This window comes from Ursus americanus, chromosome 28, assembly GCF_024610735.1.
Source record: "Ursus americanus isolate L20-20 chromosome 28, mUrsAme1.1.p, whole genome shotgun sequence".
Taxonomy (NCBI): Eukaryota; Metazoa; Chordata; class Mammalia; order Carnivora; family Ursidae; genus Ursus; species Ursus americanus.
Window position 1 is genome coordinate 17,205,494 of NC_142154.1, and position 24,485 is coordinate 17,229,978.

At 35.7% G+C, this 24,485-nt stretch overlaps 1 protein-coding gene and 1 pseudogene across 11 annotated transcripts in view; both read left to right on the forward strand.

Moving 5' to 3' along the window:
• MEF2A (myocyte enhancer factor 2A) overlaps nt 1–24,485 on the forward strand; it is a 163,165-nt gene that overhangs the window by 100,545 nt on the left and 38,135 nt on the right. For all 11 annotated transcript variants that reach the window (XM_087856707.1, XM_087856709.1, XM_087856710.1 and 8 more), the window contains one exon: nt 788–991. In XM_087856707.1, coding sequence (XP_087712833.1) covers nt 788–991 — 204 coding nt within the window. The remainder of the gene's footprint in view (nt 1–787; nt 992–24,485) is intronic.
• On the forward strand, nt 6,717–22,674 carry LOC148107569 (small ribosomal subunit protein eS19 pseudogene; annotated as a pseudogene).

Consider the following 24,485-nt stretch of genomic DNA (forward strand, 5'->3'; position numbering starts at 1 on the left):
AGTAGGAGTGGGTGCTTGACATGTGGTGGAAGTGGATCATTTGGAGGTTGGGGAATGCTTTTGCAACAATTTTTTTTTTTTTTTTTTTGAACTCGGATACTGAAGTCACCGGAGATAAGAGTAGGGATAGAAAGAGAAGTACTAGGTGACAGTTATCAGTACATGAAGGAGTCACTTGGTGCCCGTCAAGGAGAATTATTGGCTGGTATAAATTTCATGCTGTGAGCTTCAGAATACATGGGGCTTTTGAGGGGGAAGGAAGGAAAAATAACTTGTAAGATAGAATAGGGAGCAAAAAGGACTGACTTACCTTTTAGGTCTTGAGCATAGTGGATGCAATATTTAAAACAAACCAACAAAAATTGATCTCTTTGAGAGGACTTCAGGTGACAGGTTTCAGTTGGAAACTGGAGGAAATATTCAAAGAAGAATCTGAGGACATTGGGGAGTTTGTTGACCCTAGACTGTGAGTTTTACACTGGATGATAAGGGGCCAGCGGTCAGCTGTGTCCTCTGCTTCTTTGCCTTCTGCAGCAGATTGGCAGCCAGGGATAAAGGAGAACCTCCTCAGGAGAGTGTTCTGTCAGGAGTTACAAGTTAAATGTAGGACTGTAGTCTGGTGGCAGTTGGGGAGTAAGAGGCTCATGTGGAATGTGAGGCTAGGAATCTTTTACACCTTTGGAATCTGACTCAGTATTAAAGGAGGACTCATCTTTAGGTAGCCTGTATTCAAGTACTACTAATGCTTTTACTAAAAATATACCTTTTTTTCCCTTTGATTGTTTAGGTTACTTTTACAAAGAGAAAGTTTGGATTAATGAAGAAAGCCTATGAACTTAGTGTGCTCTGTGACTGTGAAATAGCACTCATCATTTTCAACAGCTCTAACAAGCTGTTTCAGTATGCCAGCACTGACATGGACAAAGTTCTTCTCAAGTACACAGAGTATAATGAACCTCATGAAAGCAGAACCAACTCGGATATTGTTGAGGTAACACATATATCTAGTAATGCCTGAATTGCAGATATAAGTAAATATTCCATTTAATAACTTTTAACTGTCAGATTGTTTCACATCCAAATTATAAATCAGTTTTATATATATATAAAATATATATAAATATATTTAAAATATTTTATATATATAATTTATTTTTTTCTGAATCATTTCTTGAGATGATCTAATTATTGTTATTTTATATATATATATATTTTTTTCCCTCTGAATCATTTGTTAGAAGAATCTGATTATTCCTATGTAATGACCCACTTATGCTATAAACATATCCTGTTTATTGAGACAAAGTAAACTAGGCTGTTTTACTATGTACAGTAGTATAATACAACATTTTATCTGTGATTATTTTGTGTGAGTTTTGAAGTTAGTATTATAAGAAACTATCACTTGGGTTAGTATGAAGTTACAGTTTTAATATGTCTTAATCATTTCATTATGTCAGTGACTACCCACAATTTTAAATGCTAATGAAATGGAAGAAAATGACATAAATAATATTTCTATTTTGTGAATAGTACATTAGTTGTGGTGGGGGGGAGAGAGTCTTCACTTTTTTTTTTTTCCCTTATCTGCTGCCCTTCAGTATTTCTCATAATTCGGCCAACCTAATTAAAGTGAAAATAAAGAAAAGGAATTTTTGGGAATTATTTCCATCTTACTCAGAAATAGTGTTTTAAAGCAAAACCTTCAAAAAGGAGAATCTGTATGCTTTCCACTTTAATTCTCTTCTGCTATAAAATATTTTTCTAAAAGATAATTTTCCATTCATATTTCTAATGGCATTTTAAATTAGCTTAACACTTTTTTTCCTTTACATTTAGAGATTTTTGTTTCATTTTTATTCAAGAGAGGGAATTTTTTCCCCTACTACTTCAAAAGATAGATACTTTGGCTTAGTTTTTGTAGTATTAGAAAACTATTCCAGTAAATTAAGGATTTCTTTGGTGAAAATACTAAAACCATGTGAAACGATGGAGAACTAACTACAAAGGAAGAAATGAAGTCCTAATGTAAATTTTATTTGAGTAACTAAAATAAAGATAAAGATTCTTTTATTGTGTAGGAATCTAATTTACCTGCCTCCACTGATTAAATTTCCCCTATACCGTATTACTCTACTGCAACCATTCCTTTTTGGACAGTAATTGATTTAGTTCGTTATTGCAAAAAAATCTGCTACTTATAATTTAAAAAACCACTTCTGTTACTTTTTAGCAGTTAATCAGTTGTTTGCAGTGAGAACTAAAAGCATCTTACAATTTACAGCTACAGCTCATCTCTGTTGCTTGTTCCCCACAATTTTATTTAAATGGCTCATTGCTATGAACATCCCCTGAAATGTGTATGAAGCTTTTGATTTTGCTTTTGTTGATCACTTCAGTTAAATGACATGGTTACATCTTAGCCATACCCCTTAATGCAGTTATGATTATATCAATTTTAAGTTACTTTATGTTATTTAGCATTTGTGGTGTATTTTATCACTTATGTGCAATACAAATTAGACTCCTTCCCTATTATATACCGTAATGCATTTTGAATCATAATTTTGTAAATTATGGGATCATTATTTGGGTAATCTTTATCAGAGACTTCATGATTGGATTCCCTTGAAATGGAGAGTATCCCTGGTGTGTTTAATTTAAAATGACATCTTATTTTAAAAATCTCTGTATCTTACGAAACGCTCCACTGCCTAAGTCAGAGAAATAGAGTTGACTTTAATAATGCCAACAAATAGATATTGAAGCTAGTGTCATCATAGAAGGCAGCTACCTCCTTAACCCTAACTACTCTGCTCTTTCATTGCAGCAGTTGTTGTTCTTGGCCCCTGGAAGTTGAGGGTACTTCGCACAGCCTAAAGCTTACTTCCTTAGAAAATATGAAGAATATAGTCTGAGTTAATCCTCACAGAATTTTCAAACTACCTCAGTCTTCATCTCTGTTGTGGTCAGCAATCAAAGTGTAAGAGAGTAAATCCCAAACATGTTTCAGCATGTTTCAGCAGTCTCCTATATTACAGTTTACTTTAGTGTGAAGGAAAACTTTGGCAGGTCAATTATCAATTGGGATTTTAATGTTTTTCTTTTTAATTGAATTTTTTAGATACAAGTGAACATGAATATTACCAATAGTTCTTTATGGAGTTCTGAATTATATAAATACAACAGATAGAAGACATATTGGCTTATAAGGAATCAGTTTGTTGGTAGGCTAAATTATAAGGCTGAATTTACCTTGTATGTCAAGCTTACTGAATTAACTAACCTTCATTATAAAACAATGGTAGTTATCCTAGATATTCTTTCTTCCACATATAAAAGTAATGCAACTGCAGCCTCACTAGTGAAGTGCACATATCTGAGTTCCTTTTGTCACTGGTGGTGATAGCTTATACTTAATGCAGCTACAAAGATTGTTGTGAACCAAACTAAGATTATAGGACAAGAGTAATGACAAATACATATGGAGCTTCCTATGGGCCAGGCACTTCCAAGTACTTTACAAATATCTCATTTAAAGATATTTTTAGAATACCACTATAAGTATTTTTTTCATATAGTTTTGCATATAATTTCCTTTCAAACAGTTGAAATAATTGGGAACACACTTTTGTCCGTTTGTTCATTTAACAGAAATATTCGAGGGGCTCCTGTGTACCATGGACTCTGCAAAGTGGTGTTATTTAGTGATTCCTAATTCAGGCCCCAGGACTGTTCTTTCTACCCATAGTTTTGTAAACGAGTGAGATACACCTGTGCCAACTGAAGATGTTCTGTCTGTAAACTTCTAACAAGAACATCTTCTAACAAGATGTTCTATCTGTAATGTTCTGGATGGCTGAAAAAGCCATCTCCTATGACTGAGTTCATCAGCAGTAAATGGAAGCATAAACAAGTAGAAGTGACCCACTTTAGTGTTTCCTGATGCAATATGGTCGACAGTGAGACTAACTGAAAACTTTGATAACAACTTTCATAAGACCTCTAACCTGAATTCACCTATTTCCTATTGCATCTAAGTTAGTCTTTAAGGTCAGTAGGATTTTACTTTCCCCATATTACTAAAAAGCCACACCTGCAAGGATGTGCAGGTATTAGGCCTATGAAATTAGATCTAGTATGTTCTATGGGAGCACAGTGGAATGAATATATTAAAAGTAGTTGGTATTTGAATATTATGATGATAAACAGGTATAAAGGAAGATATGGCGCTCACATTTTATCTACCTTTTGATTTTAATCTCAAATGTTAGAAACCCATCTACAGAATGGTGTTTATCTTTTCTGGCCCTTGTTTCATATTACTTATATTTTAAAACGAGTTTCTTAAAATTTTAATCAATTTTAACAATTATAGTCGGTAAAAATATTTCTGTATGGCTTTTTAAAAAAACATTTACGTATTTTAAATTGCATTTAGATATTTTAAAGTCTGTAGTGTCCTGTAGGATGTATATATCTCCTACATTGAGAAAGCTAAATAAATGAAAATGGAAACTTAAACTTTGGTAGATTAGGAGAGTGTCATTAAGATAAACTTTATAAGAGACTTCATAACTGGATTTCTTTGTAGTGGAGGGTATTGCTGCTGTGTTAATGGCATCTTATTTGAAAATGCTTATACATTGCTTTTTAGGAGTATATTCCTTACAAAAAATGAGTTTTACTACTTTATTTCTTATATTTCATTAGGAGACATTCTGTAAAGAATGTCATCAGAGATATACATTGTATCTTTCCATGTTATTAAGCATTGATAGCAAAAATATGTGGCTGACTTTGGTAACTTAATTGAAATGTACGAAGACAATGTTATAACCCCCATATTTTCTTTTCAGTAAATTAAGATTTAAAAACTTGTGAACTGTAGTATGCAATTTTATAAGAACATTGGATTTATCTTAGAGTATTAGAAACTAGTAATGAAAATTACCAGTTGGTCACCATTATTCATACACGTGTGTGTATATATACATTATGTTTATGCGAAACAAAAGCCTAGGACCAGTAGAAGGCTTCTGCAACAAATCAAGAATTATGCTAAAGCCATGAAGTGAGGATTTCAACAGCTGCTGCTCAGTAAATGCCTGAGATTACTTTTGTATCCACTTTTCTCTTTCTTTCACTTTGCAGGAATATTTGAAATACAATATATTCCTGCATATAGTATTTTAAAAATAGTTATGACTTGGTGATATTGGAGCATATTCAGCAAATAGCTTATGTGGTGATTTGTATCATTGTGCTGTTATTTAAGAATGTAAGAGACTGTGGCCATTTATCGCTTTAGTTAATATCTTGTAAACTGTTGCCAGATAGAGGTATCTTCCTTACGACAGGAATACTGTAGTACTTAAAAAAAAAAAATTCCTCTTGCATTATCTCATTTGATCTTCATATAAGGTAAGCTTTTTCAGAAGTGGAGATTGAGACTCCATTAAATGACTTGCCCAGAGTCATGTAGCAATTTAGTGGCAGAAGTAGGATTAGAACCTGGCTCTTTGACATCATAACCTTCCTTTGCTCCCCAGTTTATTGAATCCACTGGTGCTCCAGAACATTTCACCATAAGTGGAGAGGATTTTATATATAAGTCAGTGATGTATAACATGTAGTAAACATGAATGAGTTTTTCTCAATAATAAACAGAAAATGAGTGAGGATAATTGCAGTAAGAATAATGGATGACATTTATCTAGTTGCACATATAACCGGGTACTGTTCCAAGGGCTTTTATTTATTTTATCTGATTGAACTCTGTTATTGTCCCCATTTCATAGATGAGGAATTTGAGACACCGTGATAAATGAAGTAAGATGACAATAATTTGGATTCTAAAGACAGAGAAAATCTGCTTTTTCTGAGTCTTAATCATCCCTACTTGCAGATTACAAAGGAATTTTAGAAATTATCAATATCTTAAAAGAGAGGAAGATAGGGAATCAATATAAGATACATCTACCAATTATTAAATAAAAACAGCTGGTAGTGAAAGTTGACCATGGCAAGAGAATTTGACCGTTTTAAAATCCGTGGCTCTCAAAGTGTGGTACCCTGCCCAGCAGCAGCAGCATCACCAGAGAACTTGTTAGAAATCTAAGCCCATGGGCCCCACATCAGACCTACCGAAGCAGAAACTCCTGAGGGGCGGTCTGAACAATACTGTACGAACTTGAATTAACTTGTCCTAAGTAGAGTGAGACTAAAAGCTTCGAGTTAACGTGCAGTCTCTGGGCAGTGGTTACCCAGCTTCTTAAATATTTTTATTCCCAAGAATATCCTCTGAAGTAATTCTAAGCAGTGAGCAAGCACAAAGTGTAACTTTTAAGACCTGCTAAGAAACAATTCAAAATAGCATGCCGATTTGGTGTGAATTACAGACTAGGGGACACATGTCTAATGGGTAACCTTTCAGTTCACTTCTACATGGTTGTAAGTGCTTCTTTGAATGTATTTAGGGGGTCTGGTGGAGTGTGTGGACGATGTATTACAGTTCCTTAGTTGAGCAAAACAGAAAGATAAATGACTTTTGTCTCCTGAGATCAGAGAGCATTTTTGAGCCAATCAGTTTTTTGTTTTGTTTTGTTTTGTTTTCTCCCCGTGTTGCAGATGAGGAATGGAACAGACAGGGAGTGTTTAAGAGGCTTGCCTAATGTTTTACAGGGCTGCAGTGGAGCGGCAGGGAAAGGGGAAAAATAATGAGACATCTGAAGACAAGACAAAGCTTCCCTCCACCTCCAGCCCCCTGCCCTGCTCTTTTATTCCTAACAGAGCCTGACGCAGCAGGACGGTGATTCACAGGGTGAGGCACGCAATCCTCATGGCCCTCCTCCTCTTCTCACTTGTCCTGCACCATCACCTCACACAGCAATCACCGTAGCTCTTGCGATTTCAGTTTGACTCTTTATTTTTACTCTGTATTTGAATATTATTATTTATCATACAATTATTCGTTTTCATGTATGTGCTTTTTAAGGAACTGTACATCTCTGCGTATGATTTTTATTTTCTTGAGGTCAGATTTTTTTCCCATCAGAGATTGATGTTGTTGATATATAAATAGGAGTTCATGCAGGAAAGGGGTGAGCTCTGTCACTTTACAATACAGCTTACATTTCTCTAATGCATTTCTTGTGTTCATCAATGAATACCTATATATCCTTTTTATGTCCCTTTGTGTCAGGGATTGAGTGTTTTAGTAGTTACAATCAGATAAGTTGTTCTTTTTCCTCTGGAAGTTCTTTGCTACATTAGCCAAACTTTTGGCCAGTGAGAAAAGGGGTACAGAGGATTGGGGGAGTGGTCAGAGAAAACTTCCTCTAGAGGTGACACCTCATCTTAGTCCTTTAAAGGACAGGGTTGGAGAAGGAAAGGGGTAGAAGAAAGGTGTTCTAGCTCAAAGGGGCAGCTTATGTAGAAATTAGGAAATGAGACATAGCACAGTTATTTTATGAAGTTAAAGTCAGCGAAGTATAGTGTGAGAAGTGGAAATAGCCAAGACCTGGGAAGTAAACCAGATCCCAGAGAGGTGTATAAGGCCTTTGACTTTCTCCTGAAGGCTTGGGTAGCTATTGAAAGAGCTGTGTCTAGGTTTTACTGACTCTCTTGCATTTCCCAGGCAATATATTGGGTTCAAATCGCACTGTAATTTTTTTTTTGAAAGGGGTTGAAAAAAAGGGAGGAAGAAAAGGGTAAAAATGTTGGATATAATGCATTATTTTTACATTTTTAATTTATTGTACTGATATTTATCATACCATGTACAAGGCATTGTGCTGGACACTGGGAATAACTGGCCATATTTCTGCTGTTTTCCTGAAAAGTTAATGTGTTGGCTATTACTACAGAAGTTCCTTTGTTAGCTACATTTCAGTATAGATTCAAGACATGTAGAATCCCAAGATTTTGATGTTTCCCATCAAATAGTAATCATTCAACATATAAATACTATATTACTATTAGAGCTACAAGCTTATTTAGTGCAAAAGATGCAGGGTACTTACCATGTTTAAGGATATTCTGTGTATGCCTATAAAGTGAGAGAGAGAGAGAGATACAGTATGATACTTCTCTTATAAAGAGGCAGCGAATGCATACATGCAGCAGTTTTTTAAAAGCTGGCCATTCAAGCACATATCTCCTTTTTAAAATTGAGACGGCTTGTATAGTTTTCATATTTATTTTGAAGTTATTTTTGTAGCTCAGTTTGAGAGAAACTCTAGGGATCTAGAGTCTAAAGAAAGAAAGGTATCTTCCTAGCATAGCTTAGTCATAACCCTAGTTTTAAATTTGCAATTACACAATTAGTGCTTGACCTGTAAACCATTCCAAGTGGTAGTATGAACTTTTTATATTTTTGAAAAATAAACATACCTTATAATTTTGTAGGTTTTGTTTGGTGGGTTGATTTGTGAACAAATCAATTTTTGATATGTGCTTTGATACTTGTGTATTCTAAGGATATTCTGTGAAGAATCTTATTATATGTGTAGACACATTGATATGTGATTATATTTCTTTACTCAAAGAATATTTCCTATAAGTTCTTAGTTTAATGGATTAGCAGTAAAAGATCAGAAAGATACTTTTAAGGTAGTTTTTTAAATGTTAGTGATTCTTGAAACTTGGTAAATAAGCTACAAGTTTGAGTCTTAGAGAATAAACCAAAGCTTGAATTCATATTGGAATTTACCTCTTATAATTCAACAGGGACTATTACTCTGTCATGCTTTGGTTTTATAGAAATTTTCTTTTCATGTAACTGCTTTGTTCTGTGGTAATTTCTGGGCTTGAGTTGTTATTTCCAAAGTCTCTTGAAAACCTCAAAAATGTTTATGTTCTGCAAAAAATCCTTAGAAAGTATAACTAGTATTTGTACAGGAATTTTAAAAATCAGCTTGCTTTTTCATGCTACCAGTGTTCATATAGGATTGTTCCATTGTATGATATAACTAAAATATTTTTAGTGCTATTTTCCATATTTGTTATAGTTGAATTAAGTTTTTAAAAATTGTTCTGTTACTTTATGGTATAAAAAAATCTATCAGTTATGCTCTGTAGGACAGCAGAAAGTAAGGGTTTTAGGTGAGGATATAGGCATTTTGTGAAAGGTGTTAATAATTCTTAAATTCTATTATTTGATACTTCATTTATTGTGATCCAAAGTAAATTTCTATACTTAGTATTTATAATTAGCATTTCTTCGCTATACCAGTCCGTTATTTATTGAATATTTATGGTACCTGTTTAATAGGAAAAGAGAGCAGTATTAAAGTTCTGAATCTTGTGGATTTTAAGGATCAGTTAAAATAATGTATGCATAAGCATTTTTTAAAAAGATTTTTTATTTTTAAGTAATCTCTACACCCAACGTGGGACTCAAACTTACAAGCCCGAGATCAAGAGTTGCATGCTCTACTGACTAAGTCAGCCAGGAACCCCACGAAAGCATTTTGAAAATTATTTTATATTAGTTAGGTTGTTTCTGATTCCAAGCAACAAAGACCTGACTGAAACTCGCCTTTAAAATAGGGGTACTTATTGTATCACATAACAAAAAAATGCGGCAGTGTGGTAGAGATTAGGCTCTGCTGTGTTGAAGTGGGCTCCAAGTTTCTGCCTTCTCTCATGCATCAGCTTTGTCCTGATGCTGGCTGCTACATGTTGACAGTGGCAGCTCCCGACCTTACGTCCGTACACGGCATCAACTATAGCTGCATTATCCAATAGAACTTTTCGTGGTGATGGAAATGTTCTCTATTTGTGCTGTCCAGTATGGTAGCCATTAATCATATGTAGCTGTTGAGCACTTGAAATATAACTAGTGCAACTGAGAAACCGTATTTTTAACTTTAATTAAGTAACCACATGTGGCTAGTGGCTACCATATTGTTAAATACCAATATAAAGCATCAGAGATTAGTTGTGTCCTAGAGTTTTCACCAAATGTTCTAAAATTAACTGTTATGCTGGCTTAGATGACGTGCTTCCACGCTCCTCCCTGCAGTACACTAATCACGGTGGTGAGGAGAAGATGGAAAGTGCTGATTGGCTTATTCTAGCTACATACTGCACCTCTGAGATGTACTATAAAGCTACCTTAATCCACAAAGTTTGTATTTGGTAGGTGGGGATAGAACTGTAGCTCAGTGAAACAGGACACAGAGCTCAGAAATAGACCCATACATTCATTGTTAATTGATGTTTGACAAAAATGCTAAGGTAAATCAATGAGAAAAGTAAAGTCTTTTCAATAAACGGCGCTAGAAAAACTGGATATACGTACAGAAAAAATAAACCTTAATATTACTACACATAATACACATTTCTGTAGAATAAAGAGTTTGTATAGGTGAGTAATAAAGGTGAGGAACAGACAGATTGGGCATAGTTGATAGAATGCCTTGAATATCAGTCTGTGGTGTTTGACATTTGCCTTATGGGCATTAGGCAGCCCTTAGAGGTGTTTAAAAGTTTAGGTAGTCAAATAATTGTTACAAGAATACTAATCTGACAGCAGATTATCATCATTTTAAAAGAAGTTTATAGCTTTTAAATATAGACTGAAGATCTCATCTTTTAATTATGATAGGTCTTTAGTAATGTTGAAATTCTATGAAGAAGAATGCTGTTCCACTTAGTTTGAATGGAGAAGGGTGATTAAAGTAGAGGTTTAGATTGTATTCCAAAGATTGTGGTATATTGACATGTCATGCGTTTTCTTAATTGATCTATAAAAAATTTAAGAGAGCATCATTTGTAGAAAAGGAAATGTTTAGAATTTATCTATAATGTGAATGTGATCATGTATTATTTCATAAATAATCTTTATAATATCTCCTTTAATGTAACAATTTAAAGTATTTTTACTTAAAATCATTATTATTTATCATGAAAAAATGACTAATTGACCAAAATTATTGTAAAAAGGAGTTTGTGTATTATAAGAAGGTTTGGAAACCCTGATCTAGTTCTGTACTTCATTTAAATGATAAGAAAGCAGGAGTCCAAACAAAGCAAAAGACTGGTGCGAGATCTTACGAGTATGCTGTTACAAAACCAAGACTTAAATAACGTTATCTTGAAGACCCTGGGTCTATCTCAGAAAGACTGTAGAACTTTTGAAGCAGTCTTTGCTAAAGAACATCAGTATTCTTCCCAGTGGATTCCAAAAGACCATCACACAGCTTAATAATGACCTATAAAATTGAACTAAAAGCAGTGTTGCTTACTTCAGTTAATTTGTACTCTTAAAACTTCATCAGAGGCGCCTGGGTGGCTCAGTTGGTTGGGCGTCCAACTTGGTTTTGAGTCAGGTCATGATCTCAGGGTCACAGGATTGAGCCCCGTGTCGGACGCTGTGTTCAGTGTGGAGTCTTGCTTGAGATTTTTCTCACCCTTTCCCTCTGCCCGCCACTCTCCGCCCCCCCACACGCTCTGTCTCAAATAATTCTTACACACACACACACACACACACACACTTCATCAAATGTTACCCAAAGCTATTAGGGACAAAAGCATAGAGTATGTTTAAATGGAAATAAAGCTCAAGAACGAAGGGATGTGATTCTCTTCAGTCTGTATCACTGGAAATACTGCCTTTTATTGCTGTATTGCTCCATCTTCCCCATTGACTCCCAGTATGTATTATTTCCAAACTTTAGAGAAGTAAACAGACTTAAAAAGAAAAAATGCATAGTTGCTTCTGCTGTAATGCAATTTATGCATTCCTGAAAAAATCTTATAAACCAAAACCTGTGCACCTTTGTGTTCTGAGCAACACAAACTAAAAAATAATTAGTAATTAAAAAGACAGCTTGAACTGCTCAGTGAGGCAATTTAGTGTGTACTTAGTGGCTACCACAGTGGGTATTATAAATGCACAGAATTAATTACTTGAGTAGAAATGTTGGCAACATTTAATTAGAATGGAGACAGTGGGTCTTAGGACAGTGCGGATGGCAGTGTAGCAATGAACAATGGAAGGTGGAGGTGGGGGGGTTGCCAATAAAGTGAGCATGGGAGATATTACAACCTTCAGCAAGCCCTAGTTTTCAATTTTCTTCTTTTTTTTAAATGCTCCTGCTCTCAGGAGGTCTTTCTCCTTTCCTGCTAAAGGTTGTAATTCTGTTGCCACTTTTCTGGCTCCCCCTGCCTAGGAAATATCCCCAGTGAACCAGAGTGACTTCTTTATTATACTGACACCATTCCCTATTTACCAGTTTCATAGCACCTAATTTACATTCCAGAACACATTATAGTAGAGCAGACTGTATTGTTTAATCATAGAAGGTGTTTTTTTGTTTTTTGTTTTAAAGCACATTCATGAGCTTATGTTCATCCGAATAAGTGGCTGCTATATAAAAGAAGATTATTCGGGGGAGGGGGGGCTGTATGATTTTGCTGGTTTCTTTTAAGGTATAAAAGAAAGCTGTTTTCATAGATTCTATTGGCTTTTGTTTCATATAGTTCTGTTCACTGGTAGTCTTAATATACCTGGATATAGGACTCAATACGTATGACTTCCAGTGTGATTATTTATAATCATGGCAAAGATGTCCAGCATTTTCTGCAACCTGCATAAAGTACTTTCACACTACCTGGTATCTTTATAAATCATTGCCCCCAATATCCTTCACTATCATGTGAAATTGAATGAATGAATGTTCAGTGAGGCAACTTAGTGTAGCTAGTGGCTACCACAGTGGGTATTATAGACATACTTGAGATTAAATTTTTTCTGTTCTTTTTATTGAGATATAATGTATAGACCATAAAATTCACCATTTAAAATTGTACAGTTTTTAATATATTCAGAAGTTTGTGCAACTATGAACACTATCTAATTCCAGAACATTTTCATCAACCTAAAAAGAAACTTGGTACCCATTGGCAGTCATTTCCCAACTTCCCTTACCTCTTCATCCTGGCAAACACTAACCTTTGTTCTGTATCTATGGATTTGCCTATTCTGGATATGTCATATAAATGTTCTCTTTTGTGTCTGGCTTCTTCCATTTAGCATAATACTTTTAAGGTTCATCCGTATTGTAGCATGTACTAGTATATCATTCCATGGCTAAATGATATTCCAGCGTATGGATACACCACATTTTGTTTATCCAGGTATCAGTTGATGGACATTGGGTTATTTCCACTTTTTTGATTATTACAAAAAATGTGGCTATGAAATTTGTGTACAAGTTTTTGTATGGACACGTTTTCATTTCTCTTAGGTGTCTCCCTAAGAGTGGAATTTGCTAGGTTGTATGATGGCTCTGTGTTGAACTTTTTGAGGAACTCGACGGTGCAATTCTGTGGAAAATGTGGAACTTAAAAACTTAACTTTTAACTTAAAAAGCAAAAACACATTTAACTTAAAAAGCAAAAACATCGTCAAAAAACTTTGCGGATATCATTAGAAAATATTTAGTTCATTTTTTCCTAAAAACATTGATCTTTTTTATTTCTGTAATGTTGGATCAAGTTATCTGGACCAACCCTTCAGCTGAAGACAACTAAAAATACTAGATAAATTGTACAAAAACTTCTTTATAGCATCAAAGAGCTGTTAAGGAACATGTCAGACCAAAATCTAAGAAAAGGTAAGAACCTAAAAGGTAAAGAAGTATTTAAAGTTCTGGCTACCCCGAGTCATTTGCCCACCAGGATAAAACAGTTGAAAACTAAGCTTCAGGTTTTGGTGGATCCAGAGGCAAAGAACAACTCATTACTTCTAGGTTTCTGAGTCTAATAGATTGCCTCCCATATCAAATCAGGACCTCAGGAAGAGGAAAAAAATCCACTGTCTTTCCCCTACTTGCAAAAGGTTGCAAGGAGAGACCTATTGTACTGAACAGATGGGGGAAAGAGGAGAATAAGAAAAGTAAGAAAGAGAACCTGTCGCTGAGAGTTGTAAAACAAGTACCAGCATGTGTGGAATCACTCATTGTCCAAAGTCATTTAACAGAAGAAGTCCAGGAACACTGTTGCCTCAGGTACCTGGAAGAAGCAAATTGAAATACTTTTTGAAGAAAGGCACCTTATTCAAGGCATCAGAAATCTCTTTCAAATAACCTTTCGAAACCACAGAGCGTCTATCATACAAAGATGACCAACCATAAAAGAAAACAAGGCACCATAAGCAAAATGCAGAAATAGCAAAAACTGACATCTTAATACTTCAGATACTCATTCATAGATTATAAACAGTTCCACTCTTTTAATAAACAAGCTTGAAGATACCTGCAAGAAACAAGAAATTATAAAAGAAGTAATATAGTGGATTTGAATGAACTACTTAGAGCAATGAAAAAACACAGTAACCAAAATAACTTATTAGACACGTTGGAAGTATATTTGACGTAGCTGAAGAATTTTGAACTGAGAGAAGTTCTCTGGAGGCCCAGCACAAAGAGATGAAAAGATAAAAAATACAAGGTGTTGAGGAAAAGGAAGATTAGTTAGAAATTCTAGACTAAATTTTTCTTGGCATTCTAGAAGGAGGGGAAGAGAGGATGAATATGAATGGGGGCAGATGCAGTATTTGAAGACATAATGACAATTTTCCAGGATTGATTTAAGGAACAGAATAAACAGAAAAGAAAAAAACCAAAATCTATACATAGACTTAGTATAACTACAGAAAACAAAAGACACAGAAAAACTTAGAGCAGATTATCTTCAAAGGAGTACTGACTCTAAATAGCAGCAAATGAAAATCTGTTGTCTGTGAAATGATATCCTGAATGTGTTGAGAAGATGCAAGTTGTAATCCAGTTTAGAATTCTATACCCAGAGAAAACATCTTCAAGAATGAAGGCAGGACGCCTGACTTACGTGCCTTGCTCCCTTTCTCCTGGCTGGCAGCGTAGAGGCCACATTGTGGCTGGAGTTATTGTAAAAGACGTGAACTAGCACGAGTTCATCAGAGGTCTGGCAGTCTTCCTGAAAAAGTCTGGGGAGCTCAAAATCCCTAAATGGGTGGACACTATAGCATAAAGAGCTTCCTTGCTCCCTGTGATGAGAATTGGTTCTACACACAGGCTGCTTGCACGGCACGGCGCCTGAACCTCCAGGGTGGCGCTGGGGTCGGCTCCATAACCAAGATCTATAGGGGACGTCAGAGAAATGGGGTCATGCCCAGCCACTTAAGCAGAGGCTCCAGGAGCGTGGGCCACAGGTCCTCCCAAGATTTATGGGCTGAAAATAATGGAAAAGGACCACGATGGGGGCTGCAAACTGACACCTCAGGGACAGAAAGATTTGGAAAGAATCACCAAACAGGTGGCAGCTGCCACCCAGAAGCATTAGAACAAATGCTGGGTTAATAAATTGGCTCATTCGTTTAAAAAAGAAAAAAGGCAAAAAGCTGTGTATCAGTTTTGCAACTAAACCACCTCAGGCTTTTGAAGAAGGGATCCAAAACCCAAGTCAGACTCTCATGGTAAGAAAGCAGTCTTTATGGGAAGATCAGATGACCTTCACAAGCTTCATGTGGACAGTGACCCATGTCTGTTTCATGAGTGAACATCAGAACCTAGTAGGTGCTCTCAGTAAGTTTTGTTGGAAAAAAAAAAAAAAAGGCAAATTAAGTCATTTGTACAATTAAAAAAACACACACACACATAAAGAAGGGATGGTGAAAACCAAGAGCCAGGACTTCTGAAGATCTACTTTCCTCACTTCACAGCATATGGAGAACCAAGTTTATCAAAATACTTGTTTATGTGTGAAGAGTTTATAACAGAATTACATTATCCCTGTTGATAAGCTGAGGCTGCTGGGTTGCCCAATATCTAATTTCTGTGAATTAAGGGCCCCCTAAAACTGTTGGTTTTGCTCAGGGTCGAGGGGAAAGTATCATTGCCATTTGCTGGGTTCTTTGCAATCAAACCTGGGCGTATCATAGAACTGGATAAGGCCTTAAAATTCAAAGAAGCCATAGCTTGAACACCACATACGTCTTACTGAGGAAGATAGGAATGAGATTATGGAGGAACAGGAGAAGGAGCCTGAAGACAATGCCTACAACTACCTGCAAAAGAAATGTGCTGTCTTCCAGAGGCTGAAGTGGTTCCTGATCACAAGCCTCTCTGCATTCTCCCTTTCATTTGTTGACGGATTAATGCAGTCTGTTGAACCAGCTGAACTAGTACAGTGTAGTGAAAAGAGCACTAACCTGGACGTTCGAAGATTTAGATTCTAGTCCTAGCCACTTAATAGCTGTGTGATGTGGTAGGGTTGAAGGGGGGAGTACTTGGGTCTCTCCTAAATTTCATATTCTCCTCTGTAAAGGTAGGAGGTGAACTAGGTTACAAAGGTACCATTTAATTTTTTTTTTCATCAGCTATCTTACTATACATTTTTGTGCACATAAAATGTCAGGATCCTGTTGTGCCTCAAAAGTTTTGATTCAGTAGACAAATTTTCAGAAAAATACAATTTAACAAAGTGGAATCATGAAACTGTGGACAACCTAAATAATTTCATTGTCAAGTTTACCACGGAAGAACTCCAAATCCAGATGGCTTCATAAGCAAGGACTAACAGATTTTTAAGGAAGAAATAATGCCAATATTTCTAAACTCTTTCAGAGAATAGAAAAAGAAGAAGCACTCTTTTCTCCATTATATGAGCTAACCTAACCTTGGTAGCAAAACCAGCAAGGAGAGTTCTAAGAAGAAGAATCAGAAGTCAGCCTCACTGAACATAAATGCAAGACTCCTAAACATAGTATTAGTCTATTTCTTTGAGTTCACATCTTTTTTAGTGGAGACATTTATTTTCACATTGATCCATTTCTCTACTGCTTTGGCACACATATAGACTCTGTCAGCCCCACTTTGGGAGTGACCATATGACTACACTGGCCGTGGAATTTGAGTAGAAGTGACACATGCTGCTTCCAGGCCTGATCTGTCAAATACCTCCCACATGATCTTTATACTCTCTTCCCTGTTTGCCAGCCAGGTGCAGAGAATCCAGATGGAACTCTTGAGGTCTTGTGTGTGGAAGCACAAGATAAATGAATCTGGGCTCTGAATAATCTCATGCAAGTCTCTCTCGGATCAGAAACATCCTCATGTGGCTTTGTATGAATAAGAAACTTCATTGCGTTAGGCCACTGAGATTTTTGTTTGTTAAAGCATCTCATGTTACTTATGCTAACTAATACAGAAATTAAACCCAGCTATATAAAAGAGACAGTACATCATGACTAATTTGGATTGCTCTCAGAAATGCAGGGTTGACTTAACAGAATTATCCCATCATTGTGGAATGGAACTCTCAATATTTATACATTGAGAATGTATAATTCTACAAAAAAATAATCTTTATAGAGTCAAAGAAATGCCAGTCGAAATCCTAAGGATTTTTTTTTTTTTTCGAGAATTCAACAACTGATTCTGAAATAAAGGGAAACTGAGGGGGAAAGTTTTGTCATTACAGAGGTAGGATAATATTTCCTGGAGAAGGGAGAGTTGTGTGATTGAGGGAGATATGGAGGTTCTGGTTCTACTCTGTGTTTTGATTTGGTTAGAATTACTAGTATTCATTTTATAATGGTTGAATTTAATAAATTTTGATGTCCTTTTGTCTGTGAATATTTCACAGTTTTAAAAAATGAAATGTTTTTATGCATTTTCAGAGTATCTAGGAAGAATACGAAGTATCTTTCAAAATTAGCAACAATTATTAAAAATGAGGAAAAGGAGAACTTTCCTTATTTAAAAAAATTCTATTTAGTTTAAGTTCCTTGGAACTTAAGACATATTATTCCTTTATTTTACAAGTAGTCCTATCTTGTGCTAGATCTGACGCTCCATAAATACTGGATGAATGGATAATTTACTGCTCGGGTGCTTGACAGAAATGAGATTTAAGGTGGGTGGTGGTATTATAGATTAATTAGCTCCTTGTGCATTTAAAAAAACCATGCGTATATACCTTTTGAGTACTTTTAATTCCATAGTTTTGCTTCCAAGTACTGTGATTCTGTTAGTTTGGAGTGGAATTTGACAATTATAAAATTGAGCATACATTAAAGAACATTTCAGTTCTTGGTAGGTAGTAGTTAAAAACACAGTCTTGTCAGGTGTGGGCTCTGGTAAACATTCAGGCAGTATAGACTCCAGAGTCTAAAACTTCATAGCCTATCTCAAAATTCCAGAAAATCCTAGCCCCCTGGAATTTTTATCAGTTCTTATTTCAGACTTCATGTGGTTTAAATATTTAAACTTATTTACAGTGAATACTATGAATACTAGATTTCTTTACTAAAAAACAAAAGATTATGGTAATATGTATATATGTTATGTGTGTGTGTATATATATGTGTGTATATATATCTATATCTGTGTGTGTATATATATGTATATATAGATATATGTATATGTATCTATATATACACATGTATATGTATATGTGTATATATAATTTGCATGGAGAGTAAGCGTGTCTGAAATTTTAAGTACATTATTTTTTGCTGATAAGAGCATGTAAGCTGAAAAAAACTATTTAAAAATGACCACCTTTAATTTACAATCCATTTTGAAACATGTTTGCTTTTTAAGTTTATTGTATAAAAGAAGACTTGGGTATACTTAGGGAAAAAAGTCTAAACAGCATTGTTTTTGCCTCGAGTTTCTTATCCCTATCTCCTTTCCACCATTTCCTTACCCTTTCCATCTCCACTGTCACCAGCAGATTTAATAATATATGCTAGAAAATGAAGTACAAGCCCTGCTGAGCAGTGTTTTGTACCCAGAATTCTGTGTATGCTTCCTTGAACTTGAAAGATAAGGTTGCTGATGCTTTATAAGTAGAACAGTACAACACTTTAAAGATCTTTGTTGGTGTATGTACCGTTATTTGAATCAATTACCTTTGGCCAGAAACAGTAAATACTCCTCAGTCATCTTACTTCCAGGTTTGGGATCCTTTCTGAACTCAGGGTAGTGGAGGCACTAGTGAGACTTGTTTTGGGAATTATATGGCTTAGATAAGGAGACTACTAATATGTGACCTAAAGGATTATGACAGATTCCATTATCAAGGTTCTTTGATTGTAAGAACTGGAAATCCATTTAAAGTAACTCAAGCTAAATGAGAATTTATCATTTTTCTAAAAGACTTTATTTATTTGAGAGAGAGAAAAATAATACACGTAGTGGGGAGGGGCAAAGGGAGAGGGAGAAGCAGGCTCCCTGCTGAGCACAGACCCCCCCCCCCCAATGTGGGGCTCGATCCCAGGACCCTGAGATCATGACCTGAGTCGAAGGCAGATGCTTAACCAACTGAGCCACCCAGCCACCCCTGAAGGAGAATTTATTGAGAGAATACAGTCAAGTAGCACCCAAGGCAGGAAGGAATACCTGGTCTCCTAAAGGCTTGACACCAGGAGCTCCATCTCAAGGTCTGTATGGCGTGTCATCTCTGCCACCAAGCTTGGTTTGCTGGATGACTCTCGTGAAAGCACAATAGTTGGTCTTTATGTAAAAATAATTGATGTTCTGGGTCCTTATCCAGTTAACCACTTTTGTAATCAGAGCATAATTTCCAAATTAAAGCTTCAGTTATCTTACTATCTTTTGTCTCAGTAGGAGAAAAGGTTTGGTGAGCCATGGGACCTTTGTCTTAGTGCTTATATAGATTTTTTTAAAAACTCGGTTCTCTATAGATGGTATGAATTTTTCCTTACTCTCGAGAAGTATGGCTTTTGTTTTTTAGATTACCGAGTTTGTATTACAACCTGCTGGGCTCAAAATAAGATCTAGAATCAAAACGTTTGGTTGTTAGTGATTATACACACTCCGTGTAAGAGATGTCTTCTCGCACTACCAATTCTGTTCTTTACTATCCAAAAGTCCACTGGGACATCTCCCAGCAGCTTTCAGAATATAGTCTGTTGTAAGTTAAATATACATATGAATTTAAGAAATTATACGTATGGGGGTGCCTGGGTGGCACAGCAGTTAAGCGCCTGCCTTCGGCTCAGGGCGTGATCCCGGCGTTCCGGGATCGAGCCCCACATCAGGCTCCTCCACTATGAGCCTGCTTCTTCCTCTCCCACTCCCCTGCTTGTGTTCCCTCTCTCGCTGGCTGTCTCTATCTCTGTCAAATAAATAAATAAAATCTTAAAAAAAAAAAAGAAATTGTACGTATGAAATTATATTTTTGTAGTGCAGAAACCGCTACAACAATTTCTGTGGATTTGTCTAGTACAAACTAGTATCTTTAGATTGCCTTATTATTTAATGTATTTTAACAAATTCATAACTTTGTGTTTTAGAAGACTTCTAAAGTAACTTGTCACAGCACCCTGATCTTGTTCTTCTTTACTGTTTTTTATCTTGCAAGTATAATAAATACATATTTCATGTTTGTGTACACCTTGTTTGTCTAGACTCAGAAAATGTAAAGCAATCTAGACTTCAGCCTTTGATTTGAAAGTTCACATATTAGTTGAGGGTACAGTAGATAGGTAAATACAAGGTAGTATAGGATAAATGAATGTTCTGTTGAGTAAGTGCTCTTAAAATTTTAGCATACGGAAGCACTGAGGGAAAAGTTTCATGGAAGATGGGGTTAAAACTAGGCCACAGTGAGCTATAAAATAGTCCTACAGACAAGAAGGCAGGGTTTCAAACAAGTGAGCCGGTAAGTAGGAGCTAGGTTGTTGGTGACTTGCATTTAGGCTAAGGAATTTTGGTTCTGTATTCTATATCTGTTATTTCAAAAGAAGGATGTAAGATATATAAATCTCTTGGGGTTCAGGAAGAAAATTATTGAAATTCTATTTAACTCTAAAATGTGCTTATTAAGATTAATTTATGCATATGTTGGGGGTTGTGCATAAAATACGTTTCTGGATGGGGTAGATAATCTTAAGTCTTAGAGACTGCTGCTTTAGATCATACAGAGCCATCAAAGGTCTAAAGCAGGTGTGACAAATACAAAGTGGTATTGAGGAGACCTGGATGTCTAACAAGTTGTGGGACAGATTAGAAAAGAGAGAAAAGTAAAAAAAAAAAAAGAAAAGAGAAAAGTAGTAAAAGAGGAGGATATAATAAGCGTCTGGTCATACGGCAGCACAGGCCTGTGTGGTGACAGTGGAAATAGTAATCTATAAAACTTGGTATTCCCTGTGAATTGTGGGGGAGAAAACAAAGCATGGGCAGCAAGATTGCTTGCTGTGTTGGCTAGAAAAGGTTGAGTCTGAAGAGGGGATCTGTTTAATGACAGATAATGAGTTCCATTTCAGTTAAATTGAAATAGAGTAGCCAGATATCCAAATGAAAATGTGCAACAGGCAGTTGGACTATAGGTCTTCCAAATTTCAGATTAGATGTGAAAGAGAGCATAATCATTACTCTATAAAATGAACACGCATCAAAGATTTTATTTAATGAGTGCACCAGTAATATGTTACAACCAGGCAAAGAACTCAAAATACCACATAATAGTAGTTAAAGAATGCTGAAATGAATTTACAAATTCATTGTAACGGGTCAGTATCTACAAGGTGATAATAGTAACATACCACAGGAAACAATTTCTATGAACAGGAATTATTTGCAGTTATTATTCACTTTCTGCAAGTTAACTAACATCCATCCCTATTGTAAAATAGTCAAAGAACAAAGGTGGATAAAACCTGAATGAAAGTTCTAGCCAGGATATAGTTTTCATTGTTTTTTCCTTAAATTGATAGAAACATTTTAAGTTTTAGAGCCTTCCTATTGATAGAGTCTTTAATCAATAGACAGAAGGTCTTAAGTTCCTCTTCATTTAGTTAAAACTCATTTAATTAATACCAAAGAAAAATAAAACCTTCTCTTTTAAATTTAATTTGGGCATTTCCATCTCAGAAACTGTGGATGCAATATAGGGATCCCTTTTCCCTTGGAAATTCTTATAAGTAAAACACTACCCACTCTCCTTCCACGAGCTTGAATTTCACCTTAGAACTCACTTGCTTCAGATGGAGAGGAACCCTGCTTCAGGAGATCCTGGGTTTGTAGTTTTAGACTGTTGTACTCTTAATTCTGTGATAGGAGTAGCATTTAATTTATGAATTATCACAAGAATTAAGGATTTTTCTCTTTTATTTCTTGAAGAAGAGTACTGACAGGTCACAAGCCTTCTATGATCATATATCTCTAATTTTTGATACTATAATAAATTAATATAAATCATTAATCAGTTAACCAAATATTTTCAAAAAATTTAACAGCACATTAGTTTTTTCTTTTAAAAGCCAATACTCAGTCCATACTAAATCCTAACAAGAGTTACTAGGAAGTTCTTTTCCCTTGAGTTTACATTTACTATGCATCACAAGTCAAGGGTAGTTCTACTGTCATAACTGTTAAACAGTAATCTTCAAAAAAGGTAAAATCCTGGTTCTCAGATATAAAATGAACATGAATCAAAGACTTTAACTCATGGGCACTTGGGTGTCTCAGTTGGTTAAGCCTCCAACTCTTGTTTTGGGCTCAGGTCAAAATCTCGGGGTCCTGGGATCACCCTGCACTGGCCTCTGCACTCAGTGCAGAGTCTGCTTGAGAATTCTCTCCCTCTCCCCCTGCTCCTCCCCACCACTCACACACTCTCTCTCTAATCTTAAAAAAAAAAAAAAAAAAAAAGTTACGGGTGGTTAGTAGGTAAGTCCAAAGATTAGACAGATATATAAGCCCATCAAGAAGGCAAAATAATTTGCTTCATAGATGTGAAAAAAACTGACCTCTTTCACATTAAGGGCAGAAGTCAATTGAACCTCCCGCAGACAGCATTTATTTGCATGTCTACAATGATTTCTATTACTGTCAGTTTCAACAAGTTAATCTCTCCAGAGTTGTAAAATAACTCAAAGGCACAAATCCTATAGAATCAGATGACATGGAAGGATGTGCCCTAAACAATACATAGTTTTCCATAAAGACACTTAGGAGTTATTTTATGATCCATTTAAAAATCTTTCAAAATCTGTCCTTACCTAACTAAGATAAACGTTAGCTAAGGACATTGATTATTTAAACCTACATTTTATGCTGTAGATTAAAGTATGCAGAAAGTACTTGACCGAATTGGCCCAAAATATAAAAAGAAGAGCCATTAAAATCATAATACAGTTTAACTTTATTGTGAGAAGTAGAAATGTTTGTATTTTAAAAGTGCTTAGCTGACTCTCCAAAAACAAAATTTCTGTCTTTTAGAAATGCACTGCTGCAAATTGTGGGTGCATTCATTTTAGGATTTCATTTAAGTCATCTTTGTAGTTGGAGTCATTAAACATGTTTGGAACACTGGTACAAAAGAACATAGAACTGGTTGTATCAAGTTAGCTTAAATTAATAACTTCATTATTTAAGAAAAGCAACTTCAGTCAACATGCATGATACACAGCCCTGAAAATTGAAAGTATTTTGGCACAATTGACTTTTCCCCTTACGTTTGCCATAATGTCGCTGAAAACTGTCAATTGCATGTATGAGAGTAAAGTACTTTTGAAGTACCGTTTACTTCAGAATGGAACATTATCATCATCAGTAATAGCCATGGACTGTGCCCCGTGCTGGTACCCTTAATCCACTTAAAAGCAGATTCCTCAAAATGGTTGCGTTTCAGACTGTGTTTTCTTCATTGAGCAAGTGTTTTTATTGTGGCTCCTTGAAGCATGTGAGAAAACTGAAGCTAGCCTGTTTCTTATATGCCTCGCCTAACGTTGTTAATAGATTACAGCATTCCATTTGTTAGTACCTGTGACACAGGAGAAACTTTTACTATAAAGCTATGTGGTAACGATAAAGAAGACAGAAAAAGTCTTTTTATGGTAGTTGGGTCCTCACAACAACTCTTCGTGTTCTGGTGATAAGAAGACACACGTTGGATATCCAGTAGAGGTACATGAGCTTGTTATCTCCAGGGCTGATAGAGCCTCTTAAATTCCCACACAGTGACAGGAACCCCATCTGAAGTGAAGGTTTGCAGAGCAGGAGATACCAGAGCACTATTCTTCCTCATGAGTACAAGGAGGGTTAACCCTATTGTTGTAGAATAAAAATTTTGTGTAATTACTTAAAAAGGCCATATTCTTTTTCTTCAGTAATTTAAAAGCCCTTCAAAGAGGCGCATACTTGGTGCTTGCTGTTAGTGAAGAGCACGACTGTGAATTTCCTCATCTTAAAATACATGAATATGACGGGAAAATATCTAGAGATTTCAGGCTAGAATAAGTCAACAAGTTCATGATGAAATCTTTGTGTAGGCACTTACTATATTTGTTTTGTTTCTAGGGCTGTGTAGGTTATAAGAGTTCACTGTGTTCCAATATTCTGAGTGTTAACGTCTTCATTGCTGATAGCAACTTGCAGAGCTTTGGCAAGCAGAACTTGCTACCGTGAACAGGGGAGAACACATGTCTCCATCCCTTAGTTCTAAATAGCAGGACCTTTTATGGC